We start from the raw sequence: 10,290 nt of genomic DNA, 5'->3' as shown, positions 1-10,290 counted from the left end.
GTTCTGTACAGAAAATCCTCTCTGATGCTAGATGACCACACTCCTGTGCAGTCTCAGTTCTGTCTGAGCACACATCATTTTCACTCCATGTTGGAGAGCGGGTGAAAAAATGCAGTTAAAAATAAACAAAATGCCATGTGTAGACTGTCAGTTTTCCACAGGGTTCCACCAGTGCACTGGGGTTTACTGCACTGGTGGAACCCTGAGCCATGTGTCTGGCAGGGTGCTCAACACACACACTGTCACCTTCCCACCACCTTCACGTTCAATCCCATTTATTGCAGTTAAGATGCGGTAAACCCGAACATCAGAGCGTCAGGCATGGTCTCGAACGCGTAACTTTGGAAACTGAGTGTTGTCGTTGTGCTGCTCCTGCACGCATCTCATCTGCCGTCTGCTCGCGCCGCTCCGAAGAGTTTACCGCAACCTGCTGGGCCGTTCACGCCAAAGCCGTTCTCCCAGGCCTCTGCACACGTGTTCCCTCCCCCCCACAGACACAGACCAGCAGAAGCAGGACAAGCGCGCCATGTCTACTCCCTAACGGTTAGCCTAGTTAGTTACGAGCACGTGAACGGGGGGTGACCCCTCAGGGATCCTTCTAGCAGCGAGGTTCCTTCAGCACTACATCCAACTCCTCCTTGAACTACAGTGTGTGCGCCACTGAGCCACGGGGCGCAAGCTGCCAGGGGTTGGCCAGCATGTCTGACCATCGTGCCGTAGCCGATGAAGGTCTTGCCGGTGGCGTCGTCGTTGCCCAGCTGGTCGCAGTTATACACGGTTATTAGGACCTGCACGGAAATGACGCGTTAGAGCAGCATGAGCGGTAGCACCTCACGGGGGCCCCGGCGGTGCACTCTCCACCTCGCCCAATCTGTTTGAAAGAAACTTTGAAGCTGAAGCTCTCGTTTCAATTACAGGTTGAGTCTGTTCTTCACTGTCGACGTCTCCTTCTTCAGCCGCCTCCTGTTGTGCTGCCAGAACCACAGTCTGGATACGGGGACATTTGGCGATAGGGGGATGTTAGTGGCACGGTCTCTGGACCCCTGCGGGACAAAGACATAGCAGGGTAGGTCACCTGAGAGGTCGCTGAAATCTGTATTTTTAAGGTTCTTGGCTTCCATCACGTTGACGGTGAGCTTGCCTGCCATGGGCATGTGACGGAGGGAGATGCAGATGTCATCCAGCTTCTCTTCCTAGGCCGAGCAACAGAAGAGGACAATGTTGAAGAGGCCTACCTCCCCTTCCTCTCCACTCGTGCAGCGGTTTGCCCGGGTCCACCATGTTCATAGGGATCTTAACCTTGCCAATCACGTCATGCTTGGAAAAGTGGTCAAAGTCATACGCCTGCATCACCAGGGTTTGGCCCCCCAACTCGGAGTAAGGGATCTGGCAAGTAGGGGGAAGGATGACATGTTGGACATGTCAGCCAAGGGAGCTGCATCATCCCGCATCTCTGCTCAGCGATGACACGCATAAGACCCAAGAGTCTGGCTCTCTTCAGCCTCCGTAAGAAGTGAAGATGCTGCTGGGCCTTCTTGGCTAGGCAGGTGGTGTTGAGAGTCCAGGAGAGGTCCTCCGCCATGTGCACACCAAGAAACTTGGAGTTTTTGACTCTCTCCACAGTTGTTCCGTTGACGTGCAGTGGCGAGTGGTCTACTTGGGTCCTCCTGAAGTCAACAATCATCTCTTTAGTCTTATCAACATTAAGAGATAGATTGTTGTCTTTACACCATTCTGTGAGCTGGTTCACCTCCTCTCTGTACGCCGACTCATCATTGTTGCTGATGAGACCCACAGCTGTAGTGTCATCAGCAAACTTGATATGATTTGAACTGTACTTTGCAACACAGTCATGAGTCAGTAGGGTAAACAGCAGTGGACTGAGCACACAGTCCTGGGGAGCACCGGTGTTCAGCGTGGTTGTGCTGGAGGTGGAGTTTCCGATCATGACGGACTGGGGTCTCCCAGCCAAAAAAGTCCAGGATCCAGTTGCAGAGGGAGGTGGTCAGACCCAGCAGGCTCAGCTTAGTTATCAAGTTATCCTTCCTGATATAGAGCTTCTGAAGTTTTTTGTCAGTTTTCCAGATTGCCCTAAGTGACTAAGCTTTACGCCAGACACAATATTGTTTAGTAATACTTTAACCTTATAGTCTCCCACCAATCCAGAACTGATTAATATGATGGTCTGAGATCCAGCTATGTGAAACAAGTCCCTATAATCCTTAATATTGTCAAGGTGGCTGCATGCCCCTTAGCTATTGTGCCAGACAATGCTCAGATGACTGGGGTTGCATACTTTAAAACCGTCATAGAGGTCCCTAGGGGTCTTCACCCTCACTGCCAAACTCACATGGACTGAGCACACAGCATCAACCACCAAAAAGGCCCATCAACGTCAAAATCTACCAGTAAAAGTTTTAAGATGTTTAGTCCTTACATTCCCCTTCCCTTCGACCTGTATGTTAAAATCCCCCCGATTATCAAATGTTTATCAGTTATACAAAATGGGAGCAGTTCATCTAAAAGAACAATGCAGGACAAACCCTCCACTGAAGCATAGACATATACGTTTGGCTGATGCTTTTCTCCAAAGTGACTTATGATGTTAAGGTACTTACAATTATTTACCCATTTGGGCAGCTGGGTAATTTTACTGGCCCAATTTAAGGTAAGTACCTTACTCAAAGGTAGTACAGCCAGAGGTGGGGATTAAACCTGTAATCTTTAGATCTAAAGGGAGCAACTCTAACACCACTACACTACCAGCTAACACATAGCTCAAATGTTGGTCCATCCATGTGGTGTCCACTCCAAGCACCCTACCTTGCATGATAGAAAATGCACTGACTTTCTCAAAACAATACGCCCAAAAAGAACATTCTGTGGAGTGAACGCCACCTATGCTCCAGTAGGATTTCCTGGGGGGTCCTTTTCCTTAAGGATTAACAAGCCAACTTTACACACTCCCCAACAGGCACTCACCCCCTTATTACCCCTGTCAGCCCCCAGAGCAGTTGAACAACTGTTTTATATTTTTCCCCCACAATTCCCATTACACACACACACACACACACACACACACACACACACTTTCTGAACCGCTTGTCCCATCCGGGGTCACGGGGAGCCAGAGCCTAACCTGGCAACACAGGGCGTAAGGCCGGAGGGGGAGGGGACACACCCAGGACGGGACGCCAGTTCACCGCAAGGCACCCCCAGCGGGACTCAAACCCCAGACCCACCGGAAAGCAGGACCTGGTCCAACCGACCGCGCCACCGCCGGGCCACTGCACCCCCTAATGTGTAACTCATGCGAACGTAATAAGGAGCCAATGTGTATGTATTTTTTCTGTGTTTTCCCTCCATTTCCCACAGTCTCCCATTTGAAGACAAATAACGAAAGTTGATTAAATTCTGTAAAGGGATATTTTTTTTTTTCAAAATGCTACAGTTCTGAGACAGATACCATGACAATATTTGTCAATTGATAACGCTCCTCACCAACAGACCCCAGCGTGTGCGGATTGGCAGTAATACCTCCTCCCCACTTATCCTCAACACTGGCACTCCACAGGGAAGCGTCCTGAGCCCGGTGCTGTATTCCTCGTTCACACATGACTGTGTGGCCAGGCACAGCTCCAACACCGTCATAAAGTTTGCTGACGATACCACCGTTGTGGGTCTGATCACCAACAACGATGAGACGGCCTACGGAGAGGAGGTGAGGCTCCTGGCAGAGCGGTGCCAGGACAACAACCTGTCTCGCAATGTCAGTAAAACTAAGGAGCTGGTGATTGACTTCAGGAAACAGGATACGGTTCAGGCACCCATCTACATAGGAGGGGCCTTTGTAGAGAGGGTCAACAGCTTCAGATTCCTAGGGGTCACCCTCACTGCCAACCTCACATGGACTGAGCACACAGGATCAACCATCAAAAAGGCCCATCAACATCTCCACTTCCTCATGTGTCTGAAGAAAGCCCGGATGTCCACTACAGTCCTCACCACTTTCTGTAGGTGTGCTGTGGAGTCCGTCTTCACAGGGTGTATTACATCCTGGTGTGGCAACTGCTCCGTACAGGAGAAGAAAGCCTTGCAGAGGGTGGTCAAAACAGCTCAGGAAACCATTAGCACACAGCTACCAGCAGTCGAGGACACCTACACCACGCGCTGCCTCAGAAAGGCGATGCGCATCATGAAAGATCATAGTCACCCAGCACGGGCGCTCTTCTCTTCCCTACCATCTGCAAAACGGCTCGGGTCTATTCGAACCCGCACAGCTAGGTACAGGAACAGCTTTTACCCCACCGCTGTAAGAGTATACAACACCCACCAATGTTCAAACTTCACTAGAGTTGGACTGTTCCCTCCGAGCACATCAGCTCATTACATTGTTACTTCAAGTATTCTCAGTTTTAAGTACTCTGGCTGTCTATTGTTATTTATTGTTGTTGTTTTGTGCAGTATTATCTATTATTTTTTTGTTCATAGTTTGTGGAGAAGCACTCGGACAAGGATTTCATGGTACTTGTACAGGGTACTTGTACCTGTGACAATAAACCTTGAACCTGAACTTTTTAGTGAGGAATTAAATCAATATTGAACACTCATTGGGGTTCTAATGCTGTAGAACAAATAACGTGATTTCTTTCATTTTTTGCAGGAAGATGCTACATCACCAACAAATAACAGTTCCTGTGTTGTACCTCGAATTGTTATTGTGTTATGAAAACCTGTGTCTGATAAAATTGTGACATTTTTATTTAGCCCGTTTTCGTGTATTATATGATTCAGATACAGTATTTCTAGACTCTCTGGAATGGTCATCATTTTCACAGCCACCGTTGGCCACAGGAGAACTAACTGACTTGGAGGAGCAAATAAGTTTTCAGAGAACGTTAACAATCGTTCGTTCGAATAGAACGAAGGCCGTGGTAACCACGGTAACAATTATTGCGTCATGTCCTCGCTTGGAACGTTCAGCACTCGTATTTAATAGGAGCCCGGGAGGTGAGTGTATATATTCACTGTCGCGAAAGGCTGAGCTACAGGTGTGAGCTCTGAGGCGCCGCGCATCGTGAGTTCGACGCCATTTGATTTCTGTTCTGGTGGGTGTCTGTTTTAAACTGACCAATCAATGGTATTATAATAATTAGTTAAAAACAACGTTCTGCTGCAAGTCGCCCAATAAATGACGGATTTTCCGCGAGTTTCTCAGTTTTCGCGGCTCCGGCGCGCGCTGAGTCCCGTCAGGCTTCTCTGAAGCGGAGCGCGCGCCGGCGGACCGTTTAACGTAACTAACGGTCATTCGCCTTTCGCCTTCTTACCGAGTGTTTTACTGTAACATTGGAGGGTTCAGAAATCCTGCCTGCTCGTGAACACATTTAGTGCTCTAAGTTCTTTTTTTCCCCATCATATTTATTTAACATCTATGATGTATTAAAACACCGGCGTTAGATACTGTAGTTATCCATCGTCAGCGCAGGGCTTCTCAAACACTAACTGGTTTGAAGTTTCTCGAACCTTCTTCAAGTTCAACTACATTTTTACAAAAAAACGAAAACAGTTTTCTGAGTTCACCCGTGGTCCTCGTGTTTGTTTGAAATTTGGAGCTGCAAAGAGAAGCAAATATAATCAGGTGGTGAAATGTGTTCTGTTGTTCTGTCTGTGTCCAGTAAAATCGAACTCCCGCTTCATTTACTTCAAGTCCTACTGGCACCTGTGTTTTGTGTGGTTAGTAAATATTAATACTCATACTGTACTTGTCTAGCGAAGCGTTTATATATATGTATATATTAACAGGTACTTTTGTACAAGTGTGCCGTTTAAACCGTATTTCTGCGCGGTAAAAGAAATGCATATAAAAAGTGGTAAGTTGCCTTTATTATATAGTAGAACCAAAATGTGTTGGTTTTAATGATTAAGTGTAATACAAGAAGGTAGTATAAGTGGTTAAGGACAGGCTCAAGAAACCTGAAGTTTGTAGGTTCAAGTTCCAAGAAATGCACCCTACTGTGTGGTGCCTTGGGGGGAGGGGGGGGGGGGTATTTTACCCTGTTAATTTGCGGTAAAGGAGTTGAATCCTTTAAGTGCGTTGAATAAAAACAAAGTATTAATCGCAGGTTTTGCTACTGATGATTATATCAGAGTGCAAGGGGCCGTTGCTGTGTTAACATGGTATACAGCACACAAGGTGATCTTGTAGTAATTTTAAGCGCGTAACTGAAGTGTTTCCAGTAGCTGGCGTTAAGTATTGTGCCGAGGAAGCGTAGCCAGCATTAAAGCCACTGTGCGTTGTGCTTTTTTGTGTTTTTGTAGAAAATGTCCAGCCCATTGGAGAGGGAGACCTTGCTGGTGGCAAAGGATTATGTGGGTTTCTGCACTGGGATCCGGCAAGACCCTCCAAGCGAGTCAGCCAAAGCCATGAGACAACTGGCGAAGCAAACGGAGAGGCAACATCGGTCAACATTTCAAACCTTAGTGCAGAACTTCTTGGACAACTCTGAACCCGACTTCCTGACCAGTCTGAAGCAGACCATGGCAGCGCTGGCGCATGACGGACAGTTGAACTGGGGTAGAGTCGTAGCGCTTTTTGCATTCGCAGGAATGCTAGCGAGCGAGCTCTCATCCCGGGGAGTGGACGTCAGCAACAGAAGGTTAGCGGAGACGATCGCTCGCTACCTCAGCGAGGAGCACGGAGAATGGCTTCTGCACAACGGTGGCTGGGTAGGTAGAACTTGTGTGTAAACATGTCCGTAATTGTTCTACGCAGACTGCTTGTGTATACACTAGTCTTTACTTCCATGAAGCAGCTAAAAGTGAATGGAAATCGGCAGTGGTTCTGCTTGTGGTAAACGATCACAAAACTTCTTTAACAAACCTTTCTTGTGGTTGCTGTATGTAGGTCGAAATTAAGAAAGCAGTGCGGATGTGTAACAATTTTCACCATGTGGCAAGAGTCTCTCAGCGCACGTCTGACATGCATTATGATGCTTTATTGTTCTAAACCCACAAACATTCCTACACCGACCGTAGTTTCCAATGTGTACAGCAAGTATTTCTGACTTGGAATCAATTGATTTTGTTCAGGAATAACCACACTTACTTGGCATTTTGTTTGTCTCTTGTGTAGGTCGGCTTCCTATCCTTTTTCCACATGGTGAGAGGTGCGGACTTGGGGTTGTTCCTGAGGAACGCTTTCTTTGCAGTCTCCGTTGCGAGCATTGCAGGGATAGCCGCCCTTCTTCGCCCTGGAAGACTTCCTCTGGGGTCCTTGCTTCGGCTGTTTTTTGCCTGAAGGATCATGTTCTGATCCTAGCAAAAGTCAAATGTATTCGTTGTCATAATTGTTTGTTTTTTTTTTTTTTAATTCTTGATTTCTGACCAGTTTTGGAATTTTTTATGACGTTCTAGTTCCAGCTTTAACTACTATGGTCAAAATCAGCTGGCATTAGTCAAGCAGCTTTCCTGTATTTTCCCTGCAGATGTATATATTTCTTCACTTGTTATTCTTTTTGATTTAATTAAAAAATTAGCCCATTAAGAGACTTGTGTGCTCATCTTTTGAGGACAACTGTTACTACCGCTGTGCTGTTGTGTTTTAGCATTATATGGAATATCGTCTTGTTCTTTAGTGGGAAAGACATAGTTGAGGACATCAATCATTACATTGTCAAAAAGAGACTTCTAGGGGTGCCGAAAGAACAGTGTAAAAGTGAGTACAGTGCCATCTCTGAAGCCATATGTGATTGGTGTTCATGTGATCACCTTAGAAGTAGTGCTGCTATTCATTGAATTGTTCAAGTTTCTTACATATTTCAAGGACTTGCTGCTGATCTCCAATTGCTGTGGCGTGAAGAGGATGGTTTTCCATGTTCCAATGTGAAGTGGAAAAAGAGCTGCAGATGCTATCAAATGCTGAAATAATGTGTAAATGTGTTCCAACCTGTTCTGTGCCCTGCAGTAAAATCAAAAATGTTGCTGGTTAGTTCACTTCACTGAACTCATGAAGCAGCTATAGCTGTCTAGCACAGCATTCACGAAACAGGTAGTTTTGTAGCACTTCACCGTATTTCTGCAGTAAAATACCTAAGAAGTGGTTAAGGACAGGCTCAGATAACCTAAAGTTTATAGGTTCAAGCTCCAAGAAAAGCACTGTACTGTGTGGTACCCTTGAGCGAGGTATTTACCTTAAATTTGCAGTATAAATGGCTCGCTCGCTCTAGCTGCGGTCCATCGCAGTCTGCTGCAGTGTGATGGAGTAATAATGGTGGTATAATAAAGTGCCTTGTTTGTTTTTTTCAGATCATGGTTCTGCTCAACCGAATTCCTCACGCCCAGAATTGTAAGAACTTCCTTTCTCTGGGGCTTTTGGTCTTATAGCACCTTCTTGAGTTGTGTGTCATTGGGGAGCACCTGCGCACAGGTATTCACTTTTCTCTCTTTTCTTCCTTGAGCAAGAAAGGTCAAAGGCAAAGTGGGAGGTCTCTGGAATAAGCACTGTGGTATGGATGGCTGGGTGGTGGACGCATCCAGTGTCCTTACAGAAGATACCCCCCCTCCCCAACCCTCACTGTCAGTGTACAGCGCTGGGAAATAAAATGATCTGGTGTGTTTAGCTGGGTTCATGTGGTCAACAAGCCAGTGCTGTGTCCCCACTGCTCTACTGCAAGATTTCAGAGTAGCCAGTGTGTCCCAGTGGGGAGGAACCAGAATCGGGCCACAGCACCTGTGTGTCAAAGGACACAGGATGTCCCATGCAGAATGCTCCTCTGATTCCCCCCTGTGAGCTCTGTTGGCTTGTGAAGTTAGACCCATGACCTTGGGGTTGGTGGTCTGGTCCTCAGACAAGCTGTTCCTTTTCAAGCAAACTCCTGACAGCCCCTGTGTCCATCCCAGAGCAGGAGGGGAACCAACCTGTGCAGGTGCCTGGGACAGCATTCTGAGAGCTATGTGTCTCCCCAACAGATTGTGGGTGTGATCCCGTTGGAGGGGAGTTGCTTTTTGGTCTGTGACCAAGTTCCCTTCCCCAAGCTTAGCTATGTGTAGAAGGGGTTTTGGAGGGTAGGTTGTGTGGCACAGCTGGTTGGTGGGGGTAGTTACTATGCTCGAGGTTGTGGATTTACTTTGTGAGAGAGGTGGTATTCTGGTTGGCTAAATGGCCATTTTGCACTTTAACTATATCTCAAACATCCAAGTAGGGGTTTGTGGAGTGGTTGTGTAGCTCAGCAGGCTGAGGATTGGGTGGCTAATGTGATGGTTATTGATTCAAGCCCTGCAAAGGGTATGGTGAGCTGGGTGAGGGTGTACCTCCTGTGGTGGTTAGTATGTAAATCACCAGGTCTGTAGAAAGTGTGTGTGTGAAGGGGTAGGGGGTAGAAAGAACTGCTGCTTTTCTTTTTTTAAAAGACAAAGGGGGGGGGGGAGTCACTAACTGTAGTCCTACAACAACACCAGCAGCGACCTTCTTTCTCTGGAGGTCAGGGGAGGGATTGCCTCTCCTCTACTTTTCTTCATGGTTCAGGGGGAATGTGTTTATCAGCCTCATTGCCTGCTCTGCATGGCTTTTGACACCTTCAGATGTTTGGTACCACACATGGCTACCTCATTACCCCCTCAAGGAGGTCTCTCTTGTCTCCTTCAGCTCTTTAGCACCAGGGGTGGCTCCCTCACCCACCCTTCAGGGGTCTCTCTTGCTTTCCCTAGTCCTTCAATACCAGGGGTAGCCCCCTTCCTACCTCCTCAGGGTTTCCTCCCATTGCATTTGGACCTTTAGCCCAACTGTTGGCCACCCCAACCAACTGCTCTGTGTATTTCTTGCAATGCTTGGACTTTCAGCACCAAGGTTAGTGGCCCCATCTCTTACTCAGAAAGTGCTTCCTAGCACCTTTGTTCTTTAGGGTTCTCAAGTGGGTTTAAACCACTAATGTTACTATCAGCAGCTTGACCACCCAACAAGCTGCTCTATGCCACCATTCCTCTAAGTACTTCTCAAAGTGTTCAGATGAGCTTTAAAACCAGCCTTCCTTTTGACACAGGAATTGAATTTACACTGTATAATTTAACAAAGCAAACAATAACCTGATGAGCTACCTGTTAAGTTTTGTGTCAGACCTTTCATGTGTGGTTAAGGTACAGAGATACTCCAATGGTTTTAAAAAAAAGGGTCATGAATGAAAGAATTGAACTTGAGTTATAGGGTTTAACAGAACAAGTACTAACATCAGGAGCTATATATTAAGGGAAGGATTGAGAGTTTTTACATGTGGTTAAGATACAGAGATGTTTCAA

General features: G+C 46.8%; 1 protein-coding gene across 1 annotated transcript; it reads right to left on the bottom strand.

Annotated features, from left to right (window-relative positions):
* Positions 1–557: 557 nt before the first annotated feature.
* On the bottom strand, positions 558–1,413 carry LOC114910951 (synaptotagmin-1-like; the record flags this gene model as incomplete). Its single annotated transcript, XM_029253560.1, is given in 5 exon segments — positions 558–795; positions 864–907; positions 909–1,033; positions 1,076–1,189; positions 1,236–1,413. Coding segments are annotated over 5 exon segments (699 nt in total), but the record flags the coding sequence as incomplete, so codon positions are not given.
* Between the last annotated feature and the right edge of the window lie 8,877 nt (positions 1,414–10,290).

The sequence above is a fragment of the Scleropages formosus genome, chromosome 7 (assembly GCF_900964775.1).
Source record: "Scleropages formosus chromosome 7, fSclFor1.1, whole genome shotgun sequence".
Lineage (NCBI taxonomy): Eukaryota > Metazoa > Chordata > Actinopteri > Osteoglossiformes > Osteoglossidae > Scleropages > Scleropages formosus.
Note: the sequence above shows the minus strand (reverse complement) of the source record. Positions and strands in the feature narration are given on the sequence as shown.